This window comes from Herpailurus yagouaroundi, unplaced genomic scaffold, assembly GCF_014898765.1.
Source record: "Herpailurus yagouaroundi ecotype Mexico unplaced genomic scaffold, PumYag 428, whole genome shotgun sequence".
Lineage (NCBI taxonomy): Eukaryota > Metazoa > Chordata > Mammalia > Carnivora > Felidae > Herpailurus > Herpailurus yagouaroundi.
This window is the reverse complement of record NW_024412645.1, coordinates 6191743-6212922: the sequence shown is the minus strand read 5'-3', so window position 1 is coordinate 6212922 and position 21180 is coordinate 6191743. Positions and strand designations below refer to the sequence as shown.

Genomic DNA, 21180 nt, shown 5'->3' with positions numbered 1-21180 from the left:
CCACACTTACAGAATCCCTGCCTGAGCTGAGTGTAGGGCCCCAGAGCCGGGATGCAGCCTCACGCACACCTTCAATCTCTCTGTCTCTGTCTCTCTTGGCCCCTTTTTCTATCAGTCCTCCCAGAGCTGCAGTTCAGGCCGCCAGCACGTCCGCCTGCAGAGTGACTCCAGCAGCAGCACACAGGTGACCCTCGGGGAGGTGCCCCCCCGCCCCCATCCCCCCCCCCCCTGAGACTGGGGGTAAAGGGATTGGATGTCCATCATCTACAGGTCACTTGTTTTATGCTAGCATTAAAAATGGAGTTTTGGGGGCTCAGTCGGTTGATCGTCCGACTTCGGCCTCAGGTCACGATCTCGCCGTCTGTGAGTTTGAGCCCCGCGTCACGCTCTGTGCTGACAGCTCAGAGCCTGGAGCCTGCTTTGGATTCTGTGTCTCCCACGCTCTCTACACCCCCGTCTGCTTGTGCTCTCTCTCTCTCTCTCAAAAATAAATAAACATTAAAAAAATAAAAATTTTTAAATTAAAAAAAAGGAGTTTTTAGTTACACAGGTAATATGTGAATCTCTTCCTCCTATAAAAAATTAAAATATTGCAGAGAGAGCTAAATTTGGCTTTGACCCTTCCTAACCCCCACTTGCCCTCCCTAGAAATGTCATCATTTCGCTGTGTATCCTTCCAGACCGTCTGTTTGCCTTTACATGCACACAAGTATGTACACAGTATGAAGACAATACACTGCACTGTTTGGTAATTTTTGGAAAATCCTACATAAATTCTATTATACATGTTGTTGCACAGCTTTCCATTTTATTCCATGAAATGTTAACTCATCCCACTCAATATTAAATAAAAGCAAAGCACAAAAAACATGCACACTGTGACACCTTTGGCATTAAAACAGGAAATGTTAATATATCTGTTTTCAAAAACAACGGATGAAAAAGCCAGAAATGAATCAGAATTATTACCTACAGGAGGCAGGGGAGGACACAGGGAAAGAAGCCACATTTCCCTGAATATCCCTTGTTTCCTAATTCTGACTTTGGAGTTAGGCAAATTTTGTATTGACATAATTTAAAACAATTGAACCAAGAAAAAAAAATTTTAAACCAGAAACACATGAAATTAACAGATCATATTGGTGACATAAACACAGAGAAGAAATGTTTCATGTGACCTTGGAACATGGTCTTCTACTATCTATCCTTGATGGGATATGGCCTGAGGACATAAGGAACCACAAATAAATCCTTGCCCTTGTCCCAGAGACTTTTCCATAGTGTCTCATCTACGTCTAACTACTTTGGAAAATTGATCTGTAATAATCAACCACATGGATATAATATGCTGTTTTGAGCCTGTTTCCTATGTTGTAAATTCATTTCTTACTTTAAAAAGTTATATGCAAAAAATTTTTTGTGATGAAAGGTACACTTCCTGCTACTTCGGTTCCCTAATACTCCTCAATTTCAGGGCTTTCTTCTTTCTGGGTTATTCTAGGCATTTCCATGCAGTAGGTCACTCTTATATTTCCCACGGCGGGAGCATACATTACACCTGGTCCGTCCCACTCCTTTCTCCGACTGTATAGTATTCCACATGCATGTTCCATTTTTGAACCGGCCCCCTGCTGATGGATGTTTAGATTGGTGCTGGAAGCAGTGGGCATCCTAATCTCTCCGTGTGTGCATACCTCATCTTCAGGTGTTTGAGTCTGTGGACGAAGTGGAGCAGGTGGAGGCAGAAGGCAGGTTGGAGGAGAGACAGCCCAAGATCCCCAACGGGAACCTGGTGAATGGCACCTGTTCCCCGGACTCCGGCCATCCGTCATCCCACAACTTCTCCTCGGGCCTCTCGGAGCCCTCGGAACCCAGCCTGAGCACGGAGGACGGTGTCATGGACGCCCAGCGGAATGCCCCTCTGGTGCTTCGACCTGGGGACAGCAGCGTGGATGACGGGCAGAGCAGTGAGGCCACCACCTCCCGGGATGAGGCCCCCCGCGAGGACCTGGCCGTGCAGGACAGCCTGGAGAGCGACCTCCTCGCCAACGAGAGCATGGACGAGTTCATGTCCCTCACTGGCAGCATGGACGTGGCCCTGCCCGGAAAGGAGGGGGCCGCGATGGAGGGCTGGGGAGACAGTGAGGTGCGGAAGCACAGCCGTGTGGACAGTGAGGACAACCTCTCAGAGGAGCCCGAGATGGAAAGTCTCTTCCCCGCCCTGGCCTCTCTGGCCGTGGCCACTTCTGCCAACAACGAGGCGTCCCCCGTGTCTTCCAGTGGCGTCACTTACTCTGTAAGTCACCAGGATTCTCCTGCACTTAATTTTCGTACCTAACAGCCGTGGGACGGTGGGTGTGTCCCACGAGCCTCAGTTTCCCAGAATGACCTCTGATCTGTTACATTTTCCCCATCACAGAGGCTGCACTGGAGAAGCCCTTCTGGGCAGACAGTATAGTATTTAAAGAACACAGGCTTTGCAGTCAAATCGTCCCGGGTTCAGTCCCAGCTGAGGCACCTCACTTTTTCTTTCTGAGTCTCAGTCTTCTATCAGTCGAGTACCTTCCTGCCTGAGCTGTTCTCAGAAGTAGGGAGTCCAGTCCTCTGTGCCTGATGTGCAGTGAGCTTTCCATCAATAGCAGCCTCGATGATGAGCATCTTGGGGTACACTCAGGTCCAACATCTTTTAAGTACTCCAGTTTACTTTGTTGCCAAAAAAGTCCAAGCCAAAGGATGTCAACTGAATGGGAGGTTTTCTGAGCCAGGCACTGTGTATATCCATTTTCCTTTGAAGAACGTGTTATTTCTATGTAAGATATACATGCCCATAGTGTAAAGAGTGAAACAGACCAGGCTGAATACAAAACCCAGAAGTGCCCCCCATCTGCCCCCATGTAGCCCTCCCCAGAGGCAATAGCAGTTACTCATTCTGCCCAAATTACCTGGTGTTTACCCTTGTGTGTATAAATAACATACTTGTATTGCTACTTCCTGATCTTTTTCCTTTTTCTTTAGTTCCAGACATGAACGTTTCACCCCCACAGCCTCCCCAACACAAGGGACCCCTTCCCAGCCCCATCCATCCGCTGCAGTTACAATAATTTTAGTTCAATGACTATCTGTTGTTCACGCTAGTATAACGAAACAATGTATATACACCATGCAGTAAACTGTATTTGTTTTTCTTTCCTGCCAGAAAATTTTGTTTTCCCTGGATGTGTTTTCATTTCCTCATCTCTGTTTTCTTGTCCTATGTTTGCTACATACGAATCATTAATTCGCCCCCCCCAGCCCCCCAACCTCTGCCAGTTTTCTTTTTTTTTTTTAATTTTTTTTTTCAACGTTTATTTATTTTTGGGATAGAGAGAGACAGAGCATGAACGGTGGAGGGGCAGAGAGAGAGGGAGACACAGAATCGGAAACAGGCTCCAGGCTCCGAGCCATCAGCCCAGAGCCTGACGCGGGACTCAAACTCATGGACCGCGAGATCGTGACCTGGCTGAAGTTGGACGCTTAACCGACCGCGCCACCCAGGCGCCCCAAGTTTTCTAAATCTCTTCTAGAACATTCAGAAACCTCAAGGTTTTCTGTTCATTTTGTATGCCTCAAGAATGCTCTCTGAGAGCCTCAGACCTTCCCCAGTCTTCTGCTCCTGGTGAATAGCTGTCGTCTTAGATTTTTTTTTTTTTCCTCCACCTTCATCTAGAAGTTACTTCTGCTCTTAGGTTATCCACCTGCATAAGATATAAACCTGGTGTGAGGCTGTTAATTATCCAGGGAGGTATATTTTATACTTCATTTGACACCTATGTTCAAGACAGGTAGTTGTCTTCAAGGCCCTAGATGTAAGTAGCTTTTTCTACCATTCCTTTACTGGGGATGTGGCTCTTGGGGATCCTGCCTTAATGCGTGAAAATCTCTTATTAGATTCCTTACCTTCAGGGAGAAGGATCCCCAAACCATTAAATCCAAGCTTCAGGTTTCCCAGTCTGGAAGCTTTCCTCAAGGCAAAAGCGAGATTTGCTATTTCTTGCCTTTGTGGTGAATTTTTGGCCTTTAATCGTTCCTCATTTTTCTTGCCATATCACTGAACCTTTTCCTCAGATGGGGGTCAAGGCAGCAAGCCCGGCATATGCCAGAACTGGACTCCTGTCCGCTTTCTCCGTCTTCCTGTCCAGTGTCCCGCGGGGGCGGTGGGTGCATCTCCAGCTAGTTCCAACCGTCGTGCACAGTGAGGAGAATTCGTCTTTGCAGCTTAGAGAATTGTTTTGTTTCATAAAAGGGAAAGAAAGAAAAAGGGACTGTCATCGTACAAAGTGAAAAGAGGCTTTCTCGGAAAACCACAAAAATGAAATCAAACGCCCACCTGGTCCGGGGAGAGGATGTTCTTTTCAGTGGCAGCAGGAGGGGGGTAGGAGGAGGGAGACTGTCTGGAACGCGACCTCTCTGTGAGGAGCTGGCGTGTAATTGTTCTCTCCGTCCCCTCCTGGGGGCCTGCAGCCGGAGCTCCTGGACCTGTACACCGTCAACCTGCACCGCATCGAGAAGGACGTGCAGCGCTGTGACCGCAACTACTGGTACTTCACGCCCGCCAACCTGGAAAAGCTGCGGAACGTCATGTGCAGGTGGCTGGGGGGCAGGGAGGGGCGGTGAGGTGGGGGGTGGGCTGCAGGGGAGCGGGAGGGGGTGGCAGAGGCGGGGGCTACAGAGAGCCCAGCCAGACCGCAGCCTCTGCCGTTGGCACCTTGCCCACCTGGCGATAAGGTGACCGTCCCAGTAATGATAATAATAGAGAGCATTCGTTAAGCACTTACTGTAGAGCAGGCACCACCCCAAGCCCTTTACTAACGTCATTTCACTTAGTCCTCACAACAAGCCTATGGGGCAAATATTATCCCATTTAACAGGTGAGGAAACGGAGGCCGAGGGGTACCATACTGCTCGGAGTCCCCCAGCTGGGCAGTGGCTGGACGGGAACTCTTGCCCACATCTCTCGGGCTCTAAAAACATCTGTGCTGTTTTTTCTTTTTCTTTCAGCCAAGATCTGGAGCTTCTTATTCTCATTACATACTAAATATGTTATTTCTTAAAATATGAAAGTAACTCAGGCATATTAAATACCTAGATCAACCAAGGAAACCAGAAGTTCCTAAGGTATAAAGAGAGACTGCTTTCCCTGTCCAGTTATCAGTGCCCCTCGCCTAAAAGAAACTACTGCTAAGGATTTAGGGAATGTCTTCCCAAGCTGCATATAGATGGAAAATAACATCATAGGTAGTATATTATATAACATGAGTGCATACGTGTTTTAATGTCTTCTTAATTTTACCTATGTAGGATTAATATTATATTTTTCTACCACTTGCTTCTTACACTTAATGCATCCTGGGGGGCTCGGTCGGTTGAGCATCCGACTGTGCTTTCGGCTCAGGTCATGATCCCAGGGTTGTGGGATCGAGCCCCACATCAAGCTCTGCACTAAGCATGGAGCCTGCTTAAGATTCCCTCTCTCTCTCTCTCTCTCTCTCTCTCTCTCTCTTTCAAGTAAAATGAAAAAAAAAAATGCATCCTGGATGTCTTTCCATACTACTCTAACTCAGGGGTTCAGAAACTACTAGTACGGGGGCACCTGGGGGGCTCAGTCGGTTAAGTGTCCAACTTTGGCTCAGGTCATGATCTTACATTTTGTGGGTTTGAGCCCCATGTCGGGCTCTGTGCTGTCAGCACAGAGCCTGCTTCAGATCCTCTGTTCCCCTCTCTCTCTGCCCCTCCCCTCTGGCCCTCTGGCCCTCTGGCTCTCGCTCACTCTTCTCTCTCTCTCTCTCTCTCTGTCAAAAATAAATAAACATTAAAAAAAAAGACCTGCTAGCACAGCCCACAGGCCAAATCCAGCCCCAACACCTGTTTTTGCAAATACAGTTTTCTTAGAACTCAGCCATGCCTGTTTGTTTGCATAGTATCTATGATTGCTTCTGCAGAGTTGAGTAGTTGAGACAGAACCTAGGCCTGCAAAGACGAAGCTAATTATCATCTGGACCTCCCAGGAAAGGTTTGCCAACCCCTGCTCTAACTCATTTTTATTAACAAGTACTACCTCGTAACTCCAAGCAATCAATCACTGCCTCTCCAGATTGAGTTGAGGAGACACAAATATAGTTTCAGTGTATGTGCTGCCGAAGCGAGTACAAGACACAAATATAATTAACTCTAATATATGTTACATTAAAATGAGAAGGTGCTGGGGGAGAAGGAAGGATAGACCGGCTTTGGCTGGGTTATGGCCTTGGGAAAAAGTGTGGAAGCCCACACAGGCGGGGACATGCAAGATGGCCCTTGGCAAAGTTAGGAGAGACTGAACAAACCACCCGGCATACACGTACCCTGTGGTAAGGCCACCTGGGCTCAGATCCTGCCCTTGCCATGTATTCTTGGGTGTATGACACTATGCATGTCGCTTAGCTCTCTGTACCTCAGTCTCCTCATCTGTGAAATGGGATATGCCAGGACCTTCTGCGTGTGATTATTTTGAGAATTTCGTGGCGCAGTATATGTTTAGTGGCTGAGCATACAGTACATGCCCAGTAAACGGTAGTTACTGTTATTCGAGGGCAGATGGGAACTCCAGGCACAGAAGTGCTAGGGCCAGGCACCGGGGTGTGAGTGTGTGCCCAAAAGGAAGAAGTACTGGGAGACGATGGTGGGGCTGTGAAGATGCGGCGAAGACAGTGAGTGCCTTACACGCCCAGGGAAGGCGTTTGCACATTGTCTCGCAGTGGGCAGCCTGTGAGGATGTGGTGGCCTCTTGGAGCTGGGCTTTAGGAAGGCCATCCTGGTGGCTGAGAATAGGATGTTTGAAGAGAGTGGGACTGGGGAAGGGGTGGAGGCAGGAGCCGAGGGAGTGAGCGGTCCAGGTAGGAATGGGGGGCTGTGGCAGGAAGGAGGAAGAGGACGGGGGGGGGGGGTTGGAGAGACAGAGGTCGTAAGTGCCATCCTCAGGCCCATCGTCTCTCTCTTGTAGCTACATCTGGCAGCACATTGAGATCGGCTATGTCCAGGGCATGTGTGACCTCCTGGCTCCACTGCTGGTCATCCTGGATGACGGTGAGCATGTCCCCCCCCCCCGCCACCCCAAGGCCAGGGGTGCGCTTCCCTTCCCACTGCAGAGGAGGGGTTTAACCTTCCTTTGTGACTCTGGTGAGTGCATCAAGGTCCTAGGGAAATAGAAAGGCTTGTTGTTCCATGTTAGTCCACACTTATCACCAGGTGCCCGACACCCAGCCAGGCCTTTGCTAGCCACTGATTGCACAGACATGAAGGGGAGCAAAGAAAAACCCACGCCCAGATGTCTTCACTGGTGAATTCTACCAAACACCTAAAGAAGAATTAATACCAGTTCTCCACAAGCTCTTCCAAAAAAACAATAGGAGGGAATACTTCCCAACTCATTCTATAAGGCCAGTCCTTACATGAAGACCCACTGGTACCTTGATACTAATATCAGACAAAGATATCACAAGAAAAGAAAACTACTGGGTGATGTCCTTGATGAATATAAAGACAGAAACCCTCAACAAAACACTAGCAAACTGAATCTAGCAAGCCCTAGAAGAGACTATATACCGTAACCAAATGGGATTTATCCCAGGAAAACAAGACTGGTTCAATGAATGAAAATCAATCAGTATAATTCGCCAGATTAATAGAATAAAGGACGAAAATGACACAATCATCTTAGTTGACAAAGAAATGGCATTTGACCAAGTTCGACACCCTTTCATGTTAAAAACTCTCCACACACTAGGAATTGAAGGAAATTTCCTGAGCACGATAAAAGGCACCCAAGGAAATCCTACAGCTTGTTCATACTCAATGGTGAGAAACTGGATGCTTTCCCCCAAGATCACGGATAAGACACAGATGTCCACTTTTGCCACAAAAGGTTCTAGACAGGACAATTAGGGAAGCAAAAGAAATAAAAGGTAGCCATACTGGAAAGGAAGTAAAACTATCTCTACTTGCAGAAGATCTGATTTTTATATACCGATAATCCTAAGGTATAAAAAATAATCTTAGAGCTAATAAACAAGTTCAGCAAGGTTGCAAGATACAAGATATGTATACAAAAGTCACTTGTACGTCCATGCATTTGCATTGAACAATGCAAAAACAAAATTAGGAAGGCATCTACATTTGTAATACTATCTAAAGGAAGACCCTTACGAATAAATTGAACAGAAGAAGTGGAAGCTTTGCAGGTTCAATTCCAGACTGCTGTAATACAGCGAATATTGCGATAAAGCGAGTCAAATGAAGTTTTTGGTTTCTGAGTGCATGTACAAGTCACGAGTACACTACCCTGTAGTCCGTTAGCATTATGCCTAGACAAATAATGTTCATGCCTTAATTTAAAAATCCTTTATTGCTAAAAAATGGTAGCCATCATCTGAGCTTTCGGCAAGTCATAATCACTGGCTACAGATCATCATAACAAATACAATAATGAAAAAGCTTGAAACGTTGCAAGAATTATCAAAATGTGAAACAGAGACCCAAAGTGAGCAAATACTGTTTGCAAAATGACGCCGATGGACTTTCTCAATGCAGGGTTGCCACAAACTGTCAATTTGTAAAAAATGCAGTATCTGGAAAGTGCAATAAAATGAGGTATGCCTGTATGCCAAAACTGTAGAACATTGTTTAAAAAAAAAAATTGAAGATCTAAATAAATGGAAAGACACCTCATGTTGGTGAGTTGGGAGACTTAGTACTGTTAAGGTGGCAGAGTACTTTCCAAATTGATCTGGATTCGGTGTGATCCCTATCAGCATCCCAGTTGCAGTTTTTGCACAAATGGGCAAGCTGACCCTAAAACTCATTTGAAAATGCAAGGGACCAGGAGTAGCAAAACCAGTTTTGAAAAAGGAGAAGATATTAGGGGACACACAGTTCCCAATTTCAAAACCTATTACAAAGTTACAGTAATAAAGAGAGTGTGGTAGTCCCACAGGGATAGACATGCAGATCAGTAGAATAGAACTGGCAGTCCAGAAATAAGCATTTCTGGAGTGCCTGGGTGGCTCAGTCGGTTGAGCACCGACTTTGGCTTAGGTCATGATCTCGTGGCTCGTGAGTTCAAGCCCCTCGTCGGGCTCTGTGCTGACAGCTCGGAGCCTGGAGCCTGCTTCGGATTCTGTGTCTCCCTCTCTCTCTGCCCTTCCCCAACTCACACTCCGTCCCTCTCTCTCATAAAAATAAATAAACATTAAAAAATAGATCATAGACCTAAATATAAGAATGAAAACTACAAAATTATAAGAAAACACAGGCATACATCTTTGTGACCTTGGGTTTGTGTCCTTGGGTATTAAGCAATGGTTTCTTTAGATATGACACCAAAAGAATAAAGCGACAAAATTAAAATTGAATGGGACTTGAACAGAATTTAAAACTGTTGTGCTTCAAAGGGTACCGTCAGGAAAATGAAGAGAGCCAAAGAATGGAAGAAAATACTTGCAAATCACATACATCATACAGGGGACTTATATCCAAAATGTGTAAAGGGGGGCACCCGGGTGGCTCAGTCGGTTAAGCCTGAGTCTCGATTTTGGCTCAAGTCATGCTCTCATGGTCGTGAAATGGAGCCCTACGTCGGGCTCCGGGCTGGGTGTGGAGCCTCCCTCTCCCTTTGCCCCTCCCCCACTCATGTTATATCAATCAATCAATCAATCAATCAATAAAAATATGTAAAGCGCTTTTACAATTCAATAATGAAAAGATAAATAACCCAATTAAAAATGAGCAAAAGGTTTGACTAGATATTTCTCAACAGAATGAAAGACATACATGTAGCCAGTAAGCATATTAAAAGATGCTCGGGGCGCCTGGGTGGCGCAGTCGGTTAAGCGTCCGACTTCAGCCAGGTCACGATCTCGCAGTCCGTGAGTTCGAGCCCCGCATCAGGCTCTGGGCTGATGGCTCAGAGCCTGGAGCCTGTTTCCGATTCTGTGTCTCCCTCTCTCTCTGCCCCTCCCCCGTTCATGCTCTGTCTCTCTCTGTCCCCAAAATAAATAAACGTTGAAAAAGAAAAAAATTAAAAAAAAAAAAAAAGATGCTCAACATCTTTACTCTGTAGGGAAATGCAGATTAGAACCACAATGAGATTCCACTTCACGCCCACTAAATGGCTAGAATGAAAACAATGGAAAATATCAAGTGTTAGTGACAATATGAAGACATTGTCTCTGAGATTTTGAACCAGCAGTTTGGTTCCTAAGTATATCCCCAAGAGAAATGAAAACGCAGTGTTTGCACAAACACTCTGTGTGAGCGTGTGCACAGCAGCGTTATTCACAATCGCCCCAAAGTGGAAACAACCCAAGTGTTCATCAGTGGATGCATGCATAACCAAAATGTGGTATAGCCCTGCAATGATAAAAAAAAAAAAAAAAGAACGATTTGGCAAAAAGAAAAAAAAGAACGATTTGACACTTGCTATAGTGCGAAACCTGAAAGAGGCTCTGCTAAGTGAAAAAAGCCAGACACAAAAGGCCACATAGCATATGATTCCATTTATTGGAAATGTCCAGAAGAGGCAGATCTGTAGAGGCAAAATAGACTAATGGTTGACAGGGGCAGGGAGCGGGTGGGGGTGGGGGGCGGAGGGGTATGGGCCATGACTGCTGATGTGTGCAGGTGTCTTTTGGGGGTGATGGAAGCGTTCCCACCTTAGAGATGATAGTTGCACAATTCTGTGAACATGCTAAAAACCTGAGCTGTACATTTGAAATGGTGGATGTTATGCGATGTACATCTCAATAAGACTGTTAAATAAATGGGCAGCATAACTCCCTAGTCCTTAGACGTGGGTTGTGCACAGTGACTTCCTTCCAAAAAGTTCCGCCTAGAAGGGGGTGCAGGCAGGAGGGAAACTGTGGTGGAGAAACCTAACACTGCGTCAGCCAGGTGACTGAAATCAGCATTAACAGTCATAAATCATGTGAATGGCAGGTGCCCTTGACATGATGTGTTTAAAATGGCACGTTACCCGCGTGGTCTTTCGCTCAATAACCCCAAAAGCCAGTATCATCGTGAGAACAACATCCAACAAATTCCAGTAGAGAAGCATCCCTTAGAATATGTGACAACCACTCTCACAACTGCCAAGGTCATCACAAACAAGGAAAGCCTGAGAAACTTCTATACCCAAAAGGAGCCCCAGGAGAGAGAACACCTGTGTGTAATGTGTTATCCTGGTTGGGTTCTTGGAACAGAAAATAAACAAAATTCTGGAGTTTAGTTAATAATGTATCATCAGCGGGTTGTTAATTGTAACAAATGTAGTATACAAAAACTGTCCCTACTCCTTTCTCAACTTTTCTAGAAGTCTAAAACTGTTCTAAAAAAATCAAGTCTTTTTATTTAAAAAATTTTTTTAATGTTTATTTATTTTTAAGAGAGAGAGCACGAGCAGGGGAGGGGAAGAGAGAGAGGGAGACACAGAATCCAAAGCAGGCTCCAGGCTCTGAGCTGTCAGCATAGAGCCCGACACAGGGCTCAAACCCATGAACCATGAGATCATGATCTGAGCCGAATTCAGACGCCTAACCAATTGAGCCACCCAGGCACCCGTGAAAAATAGTGTTTTTAAAAATGAATGAGGTCTTACTGTGCCTTGGGAAACCTTCCAGTCTAGTGTAACTTTCTCCAGAGTTACCAGGTATTAAGAGGAAAAAAAAAAAGGTATCATTGTCAAATAAAGTTTTCTAAACGCTGGCTCATAAACAATATGAAACAGGTTTCTTTATTGCAGGACTTCTCAGAGCCTTTACTTTTCAATATATGTAGTCACTCTCTAGCATTTCCCAGAGTTATTGGACTCTTTCTCTGCATAATGCCTGTCAGCGCCTTTCCAGTATTGACAATTGCTGTTTTAATCCAGTGATTCCCAGACTTGAGAATTTCATGAACTGGTAGAATTTTGGAAAAAAAAAAAAAAAAGTTTGGGGACCAAGAAAACATCATCAACTTTTTATTAGAGCAAATTAGGGATCTTTAATTATTTTCTTTTATTTTTTTATACATTAAATGTTTATTGAGCTTAAAATCCATAAAACCCCCAAACTAAATAATGTAAATGTCCAACAAGAAAAGAATAGATAAATTGTGCTCTAGTCATACAATGGAATACCAGTCAGCAATACACATGCATGAACTAATACACTAAAGCATCTAAAAGTATATATACTGGGGCGCCTGGGTGGCTCAGTCAGTTGAGCGTCCGACTTCGGCTCAGGTCGTGATCTCGCGGTCTGTGAGTTTGAGCCCCGTGTCGGGCTCTGTGCTGACAGCTCGGAGCCTGCAGCCTGCTTCGGATTCTGTGTCTCCCTCTCTCTCTGCCCCTCCTCTGCTCATGCTCTCTCTCTCTCTCTCTCGCGCTCTCTGTTAAAAATAAATAAACATTAAAAAAAATTGTTTTAAGTATATATACTGAGTGGAAGACGCTACAGATAAGAAATACATACTTGATTATTCCCTTCATAAAGTTCTAGAAGAAGGAATAGGATGCTGACATACAGAGTTGAAGGAAAGAGATCGCAGATGGTACCAATTGGCAACTAGGGATCTTTTAGAAAAAGAGCATCTAGTATCACCATTATTTCCTAAAAGAAAGGCTATTTCAACCCCTCCAAGGAGGGAAGTATGTATTTAGATTGCAGAACATCCCCTGAAGTGCAGTTACGCTAACACTCCATCGTCTCTGTGTTTGTCCTTCGGCTGTGGGTTTCAAGAACCAGCTTGGAGCCTTCGACCTTGGGATCACCTTGGGAGCTTGGGGTTCCTTGGGCAGTGGCAGCATTGGCCGTTTCTGCTGTGCTCTTTCCCCAGAGGCCCTGGCCTTCAGCTGCTTCACGGAGCTTATGAAGAGGATGAACCAGAACTTTCCCCACGGGGGCGCCATGGACACGCACTTTGCCAACATGAGGTCGCTGATCCAGGTTTGACCCAGTCCTGTTCAACAGTATAACTTATTCCAGCTCAGCCTGATGGACCCCAAATCAACTTCAGAGCCACACTTCGTGTAATGCAGCACAAGCCAGTTCATTCCATTTTGTTCATCCCATCGTTCACTCATGGACATTTGGGTGGTTTCCACTCTTTGGCTCTCGTGGATTGTGCTGCTGGGAAGATTCGCTTACAGGTTTTTATGTGGACAGATGTTTTCATTTCTCTTGGTGATGCACTCAGGAGTGAGGTGACAGCTGCACCGTGTTACGTTCCCACCGGCCACGTGCCGGAGTCCCAGCTTCTCTCCTTCCTCACTGACACTTGGTTGTCCATCGTTTTGGTTCTTGCCATCCTAGCGCGTGTGCAGTGGTGTCTCATTACGGTTTAGATTCGCATTTTCCTGACTCATCCCACTGAGCATCTGTCATGTGCTTTGTGGATCTTTACTTGCAGGTCTTTAGAGAAGTCACTGGGGTTGACTTGGGCTGGGTTGATTTTCACTTCAAATCTTCTGCCCGTTTTTTAGCTCCACCTGGTTGTAGGGGCTGTAGTGGGGTCCGGTATGAGGATGTGCCCTCATTCTGTCCCCTCTGGTCCAGCCTCTTGCCGGGAGGCTGATGCCAACCTTTTCTCCCGCTGGCAGATTCTGGACTCCGAGCTCTTTGAGTTGATGCATCAGAACGGGGACTACACTCACTTCTACTTCTGCTACCGCTGGTTCCTGCTGGATTTCAAGCGAGGTATGGACTTCAAACTGGGGTCTTGTTCCCAGAGTCTTGGCCGCAGACCCTCAGGGAACAGGTACCGAGGAGGCGAGGGCGGGGGTGTTGCAGCAGAGCCAGAGGAAGAGAGTAACACCCAGTTATCGCGCTGTGACTGTTGGCTCGCCTGCCTTATTTCTCAGTGACACCGCGCAGTAGGCGTTGTTACTGGAGCAGGATTCTCGCACAGAGAGTCGTGACACCCAGGCTTTTCTTTCCAGGAAGCAGCTTTATTCCCGCCGGCACCGCTCAGTTGGGTCCGTACCCGAAGAACCGAGCCTCGAACGCCACGTGGCGTAGTTTTTTTTTTATATATGTTTCACCTCTGTGTCTCCCATACGTGGGAACACACAAACATGCGGTCAGATTAAGGGGTCTCCTGTCACAAGGTCGTGAGGGATGTTGTCATGTACGCACATTAGCCAGGTTACCTTGAGGTTTTTTGTCCTTCCTTAGGGAGGGGACCCCGCCACATTACAGTCCCCATTTTACAGATGGGGAAGCCAAGGCTGAAAATCGAATTCAGAGGTAGGACCGGCAGAGCCAGGATCTTAGGCCGCCTCTGTCTAGCCCCCAAGCCCAGTTAGTTCCCTTCCATTCTATTCTGCCGCCTTTCAGAGACAAGGTCCCCGAAGCTCACGCAGCATGGTGCACATGTGACTTGGAAATGACGTGGAGCACAGCACACTGCTATTGTGCAGAGTCGGAGTGATGCTCATAAGAGTATCTACCCTGCGGGAAGGCGTTTTTAACGCGCCGGGCAGTGTGTGCTGAGCCATTTGTATGTATTATCTTTGCAAGCCTCACCCCACGTACAGAGGAGGAGAGAGAGAGGCTCTTGGTAGAGGCTTGGGCTAGCCCAAGGTCACCTTGCCAGCAAGTGGTGGGGCTGGATTCAGACTGAATTTAGTGGACATAGGAAGCCTTGCTCTCAACCATTGCTCTCTCCAGTTTCTTGACTAGCCCCAGAGGCAACAGCCAGCTCCGCATTTGTACAGGAGTAAGAGAATACCCCCCTGGGTGCTAAGGAGATACAAGGTGCAGGGAGAAAAAGGGGATGCTAGTCAAAGGGCAGGGACAGGTCGGTGTAAATCAGACCTGATTATGCCGGGTTCCTCCCCTTCCAGAAGCTGGAAACTTACATCCCCCCTAGTCTGCATAACCTCCTCTACAGATGGGGAAAACAGAGGCTTCCGACGGTCAAATGACAGAGTCTGGGTCTCCTACCTCCTGACCTGAGTTCTGCCTGCTCTCTGCGGTGCTAGGACAGAAGTGAAGGAAGGACACAGCTGGCCTGGGATTTTCCCAGAGGGAGGGCAGCACCGTGAGCTCTGTGGCTGACCCTCTCCCCACGCATGTGCGTACTGGTGTCTCACGCAGAACTTGTCTACGATGACGTCTTCTCTGTCTGGGAGACCATCTGGGCAGCCAAGCACGTCTCGTCCGCCCACTACGTCCTGTTCATCGCGCTGGCTCTGGTGGAGGTCTACCGTGACATCATCTTGGAGAACAATATGGATTTCACAGACATCATCAAATTCTTTAACGGTACCCACATGACTACGGTGTCATCTGAGGGGTGCGGGCTTCTGACAGGCCCCTTCGTGGGGCCTCGGAGGGGATATAGGGGGGTTCCGCCCACTTCTTATGTCTATTTCCAAATGGAGGGGTTGACATCTTGTAACACTGAGAATGCATTTTTCTCAAGAATCTAGCAGAAGGAGCATGAATGTTGAAATAAGGCTCGGGGGCAAACCCTGGCTCTCCCACCAGCCAGCTATGCCCACAGATAAGCCGTTTCCCATCTGCTTCTTCATCTGTAAAATGGAATAAGAGCGTCTGCTTCGGAGGGTTGATATGTACAAAAGCAGGCATGGGAAGGCATTTGAAGTGGCATGGGAAGGGCACAGTCATGGAAATCAGACAGATAATGGATTCTGATCCCAGCCACTTGGGTGCTGTGTGACTTCGGGCCACTGACTTTATGTCTCTGGGCTTCAGATTCCTTGAGGTAGAATGCTACTAACACCTCCCTCACAGAGATGTTCGGACAATTAAATGAGACAACATGGATAAAGCCTATCACATTGATACCCAGCTCATATGAGGGGCCCTATAGCTGGTAGCTATTGCTACTGTTATCACTATTTAAAATTTTTTTAAGAATAAGGGGTGTCTGGGTGGCTTAGTCAGTTAAGTATTTGACTTCAGCTCAGGTCATGATCTTGGGGTCTGTGAGTTCGAGCCCCACATCAGGCTCTGTGCTGACAGCTTGGAGCCTGCTTCAGATTCTGAGTCTCCCTCTCTCTCTGCCCTTTCCCCGCTTGGTCTCTCTCTCTCTCTCTCTCTCTCTCTCTCTCTCTCTCAAAACCAAACATTAAAAAATATTTTTTTAATGTTTTAAGACAAAAAAAAAATTTTTTTAAAGAGGGAGGGCGCCTGGCTGGCTCAGTCGGTAGAGCATGAGACTCTTGATCTCAGGGTCATGAGTCCCAGCCCCACATTGGACGTGGAGGCTTCTTAAAGATTAAAAAAAAATTTTAATTTTTTAAAACCTAAAGCAAAAGAAGGAAGAAAAAAAAAGCCACCTTTGACCTTACCCCAGAAACATGATTTTTCTTTAATAAGCTTTTTATTTTGGAATAACTGTAGATTTACAGAGAAGTTGCAGATATAGTACAAAGAATTCCTGCCCTCCTTCACTCAGCCACCCCTCGGGTCTCTGCATTGCCTGGTCCTAGAACTTTTCTCACGACTAAGAAATTAACATCGGTACATTACTATTAATGAAACTACAGACTTTGATTTCGCCTGATGCCCTTTTTCTGCTCCAACATTTTCCAACCCAAGAAACCACATGGCATTTAGTGGGTTCAATAGAAAACCTTTTTTTCCCTCTCATCTTTTCCAGTCATGTATTTGTTACCATCACAGAATCCAATTGTATCCCATTTTTTCCACTTAATACTTTAAGTTTTTAAATTTTTTTAATGTTTACTTATTTTTGAGAGAGAGAGAGAGAGAGAGAGCGAGCTCAAGAGGGGAAGGGCCGGAGAGAGAGGGAGACAGAATCAGAAGCAGGTCCCAGGCTCCAAGCTGTCAGCACAGAGCCCGACGCGGGGCTCGAATTCACGAACCACGAGATCATGACCTGAGCAGAAGTCGGACACTTAACCGACTGAGCCACCCAGGGGCCCCTCATTTAATACTTTAACAAGTGTCTTCCATTTAATCATTTTTTAAGGCTGTCGAGTGTCCCTATAGCCACTGTCTGCAACATAAGGAACCGTCCCTATTGTTGGGTAGCTAGATTGTTTTCAGTTTGAGGGTGTGATTGAGAAAACAAAGTGCCCTTTATGCCCCTATAAAATTTTCACAGCACCCCAGGCCAAAAGTTCCATTTAGCAAGTAGTTAGATCCAAACCACTTGATAACTATTTATATCCCAAACAACTTAGCAGCTGTTTGCAAAAATGATACCTGTTGGTCCAAAGAAAATAATATCTTTATGTCATTCTCTTTTTTTGTAAGTTTATTTACTTATTTTTGAGGGAGACAGAGACACCACGAGTGTGAGAGGGGCAGGGAGAGAGGGAGATTCCAAAGCAGGCTCCGTGCGGTCAGCACAGAGCCAGACACAGGTCTCAGACTCACGAAACTGATTTCATGACCTGAGCCGAAAGAAACCAAGAGTCAGATGCTCAACCGACTGAGCCACCCAGGCGCCTCTTTATGTCATTCTTAAATAAGCACAACAATTAATGGGATATGTGCACCTGTTCGGCATTGCACAGCTTCTCAAACACTGGAACCAGATTAGACACCCTCACCTTCATGTATTTCCTGTTTCACAGTGATTTTCTCATGGTTTTTGCTTTTTCTCAAACTTGCTTAACTGCTTACAGAAAACCTAGCGTTACAAAGATATGAAGTCATTGATAGGCATGTAGGGCAACGTGTGACCTCCCAGATGCTACCAGTTTATGTGGTGTTGAACAGATACGGAATATCATTATGTTTCCCTCACAACGTACAGAAGTGGCACCCTGGGGTACCTTGGTAGCCAGTTTGGGAACCATGGTCTTAAGGCCCTTTTTTTTTTTCATCCAGTAAATGATTTTTTTTTTTAAGTTTTATTTGCTTATTTTGAGAGAGAAAGAGAGAGAGAGTGTGTGTGTGTGTATGTGTGCACGCAGGGAGGGGTAGAGAGAGGAAGAGAGAGAGAAGCCCAAGCAGGGTCCGCACTGTGAGCACAGAGCCTGATACAGGGCTTGAACTCATGAACTGTGAGATCATGATCTGCAAAACCAAGAGTTGGACGCTCAACTGACTGAGCCACCCAGGCGCCCCAATCCAATAAATGATTTCTTTATGATAAACGTCTAGGTTTAGGATTATTCCGCTTTCAAGATCCGATCATTTTATGTGGCTCGCTATTTATTTATTTATTTATTTATTTATTTATTTATTTAGTATTGGCTACATTTTTATTTAGCATTTAGTATACAGTATATAATATTTAATATAGTATAAGTATAGTATTGTCAAAGTCACTAGGCATTTCCACTTTTATATATATGTGTGTGTGTATATATGTAATTTATTGTCAAACTGGTTTCCATAAAACACCCAGTGCTCATCACAACAGGTGCCCTCCTCAATGCCCCTCACCCACTTTCCCCTCTCCCACACCCCCCATCAACCCTCAGTTTGTTCTCAGTATTTAAGTTTCTTATGGTTTGCCTCCCTCTCTCTCTGTAACTTTTTTTCCCCCTCTCCTTCCCCCTGGTCTTCTGTTAAGTTTCTCAGGATCCGCATATAAGTGAAAACATATGGTATCTGTCTTTCTCTCTATGACTTATTTCACTCAGAATAACCCTCTCCAGTTCCATCCATGTTGCTGCAAATGGCCAGATTTCATTCTTTCTCATTGCCAAGTAGTATTCCATTGTATATATAAATCCATTCGTCAGTTGATGGACATTTAGGCTCTTCCCATAATTTGGATATTGTTGAGAGTGCTGCTATAAACATTGGGGTGCAAGTGCCCCTATGCATCAGCACTCCTGTATCCCTTGGGTAAATTCCTAGCAGTGCTATTGCTGGGTCATAGGGTAATTCTATTTTTAATTTTTTGAGGAACCTCCACACTGTTTTCCAGAGCGGCTGTACCAGTTTGCATTCCCACCAACAGTGCAAGAGGATTCCCATTTCCCCACATCCTCTCCAGCATCTGTAGTCTCCTGATTTGTTTATTTTAGCCACTCTGATTGGCGTGAAGTGGTATCTCAGTGTGGTTTGATTTGTATTTCCCTGATGAGGAGCGACATTGAGCATCTTTTCATGTGCCTGTTAGCCATCTGGATGTCTTCTTTAGAAAAGTGTCTATTCATGTCTTCTGCCCATTTTCTTCATGGGATTATTTGTTTTTCAGGTGTGGAGTTTGGTGAATTCTTTATAGATTTTGGATACTAGCCCTTTATCTGATATGTGACTTGCAAATATCTTTTCCCATTCCATCGGTTGCCTTTTAGTTTTGTTGATTGTTTCCTTTACAGTGCAGAAGCTTTTTATCTTGATGAGGTCCCAGTAGTTCATTTTTGCTTTTAATTCCCTTGCCTTTGGAGATGTGTCAAGTGCGAAATTGCTGCGGCTGAGGTCAAAGAGGTTGTTGCCTGCTTTCTCCTCTAGGGTTTTGATGGTTTTCTGTCTCACAGTCAGGTCCTTCATCCATGTTGAGTTTATTTTTGTGAATGGTGTAAGACAGTTCTCTAGTTTCATTCTTCTGCATGTTGCTGTCCAGTTCTCCCAGCACCATTTGTTAAAGAGACTGTCTTTTTTCCATTGGATATTCTTTCCTGCTTTGTCAAAGATGAGTTGGCCATACATTTGTGGGTCTAGTTCTGGGGTTTCTATTCTATTCCATTGGTCTATGTGTCTGTTTTCGTGCCAATACCATACTGTCTTGATGATTACAGCTTTGTAGTAGAGGCTAAAGTCTGGGATTGCGATGCCTCCCTCTTTGGTCTTCTTCTTCAATATTACTTTAGGGGTGTCTGGGTGGTTCAGTCAGTTAAGCGTCCGACTTCGGCTCACGTCATGATCTCACGGTTCATGGGTTCGAGCCCCGCGTTGGGCTCCGTGCTACCAGCTTGGAGCCTGGATCCTGCTTCGGATTCTGTGTCTCCCTCTCTCTCTGCCCCTCCCCTGCTCATACTCTCTCTCTCTCTCAAAAATGAATAATAAAGACTAAAAAAAATTTTTTTTCAAATATTACTTTGGCTATTTGGGGTCTTTCGTGGTTCCATACAAATTTTAGGATTGCTTGTTCTAGCTTCGAGAAGAATGCTGGTGCAATTTTGATTGGGATTGCATTGAATGTGTAGATTGCTTTGGGTAGTATTGACATTTTAACAATATTTATTCTTCCAACCCATGAGCACGGAATGTTTTTCCATTTCTTTGTATCTTCTTCAGTTTCCTTCATAAGCTTTCTATAGTTTTCAGCATACAGATCTTTGACATCTTTGGTTAGGTTTATTCCTAGGTATTTATGTGGCACTTAATAAAAAAATTTTTTTTTGCTCCCCCCTCTTCTGTTGCTTCCTTCTTTTGTATCTTTTAACACCTGCCATGTGCCCAGCATGGTTTTCTCAAAAGGTTCCCAGTCATCGTGTTTACACGAGGCAAGGCGAGTGGGAAGATGTAACTCTTTTCAAGCACTGTGAGCCAACATCATGTCGTTTGATCTCACGGCAGCCTCGTGAAGTAGATGCTGTTGCAATCCCCATTTTACAGATGAGGAAACTAAGGCCCAGAGATGCAGGCCTTCTCCAAAGTGTCTGCTTCTGGAGCTCCTCTGGAGATGATGCCAGATGAGGAGGAGGAGGATGCCCCAGGGACACCCCCCCCCTCCCTTCTAGAAGGTGCAAGTGACCTAAGGATGGACACAGAAGGAGGCTCATGAGATTTTTGCCTTCTGCTTTTTCAGAAATGGCTGAGCGGCACAACACCAAACACGTCCTGAAGCTGGCCCGGGACCTCGTGTACAAGGTGCAGACTCTGATTGAGAACAAGTGAGGGCCACCTCACCCCGGCCCCGTCAGCCGTGCCGCCACCCACCTGTCCAGCCCGCTTTTCCTCCCGGCTGCCCCGGGAGCGAGGTCCTGGTGTCTGTTCATGAGCATGGACTTCTGTGCAGAGAGAAACTGCCCCAACTTTGGCCACCAGGCAGGTGGGGTCGAGGGTTTGCCCCTTGAGTTCAGCCTTACGTTTTCCTGTTTGACCAAAGATTGTCCAAGTCTGGGATTTCTCCCTTGTGGGAGTTGGGGTACGTCAGTGGATGGAGGGAACAGTTTCGTTTGTGGTCTCCAGAATGGTTGCCTCTCTCTTATTCTGTCCCAACCCCTCCAAA

General features: G+C 45.8%; 1 protein-coding gene and 1 long non-coding RNA gene across 14 annotated transcripts in view; one reads left to right on the top strand and one right to left on the bottom strand.

Annotated features, from left to right (window-relative positions):
- The window catches only part of SGSM1 (small G protein signaling modulator 1), a 63089-nt gene extending 42243 nt beyond the window's left edge, over window positions 1–20846 (top strand). For 8 of the 12 annotated variants that reach the window (XM_040463942.1, XM_040463943.1, XM_040463941.1 and 5 more), the window contains 8 exons: window positions 116–184; window positions 1706–2296; window positions 4501–4625; window positions 7019–7101; window positions 12886–12995; window positions 13649–13745; window positions 15147–15314; window positions 20758–20846. In XM_040463942.1, coding sequence (XP_040319876.1) covers window positions 116–184; window positions 1706–2296; window positions 4501–4625; window positions 7019–7101; window positions 12886–12995; window positions 13649–13745; window positions 15147–15314; window positions 20758–20846 — 1332 coding nt within the window. Of the gene's footprint in view, window positions 1–115; window positions 185–1705; window positions 2297–4500; window positions 4626–5037; window positions 5455–5978; window positions 6050–7018; window positions 7102–12885; window positions 12996–13648; window positions 13746–15146; window positions 15315–20757 lie in introns of those variants that run through there. The other 4 variants (XM_040463945.1, XR_005787029.1, XM_040463949.1 and 1 more) reach the window with 4 other exon arrangements.
- Window positions 2712–4052, bottom strand: LOC121022637 (uncharacterized). 2 transcript variants are annotated; one of them, XR_005787031.1, is made up of 3 exons: window positions 3937–4052; window positions 3634–3734; window positions 2712–2806 (listed from the first exon to the last, which is right to left on the bottom strand). It is a non-coding gene; the product is annotated as an uncharacterized LOC121022637 (long non-coding RNA). The 2 variants fall into 2 exon arrangements; XR_005787030.1 differs by lacking the exon at window positions 3634–3734 and having other exon boundaries at window positions 3937–4047.
- Window positions 20847–21180: the final 334 nt, after the last annotated feature.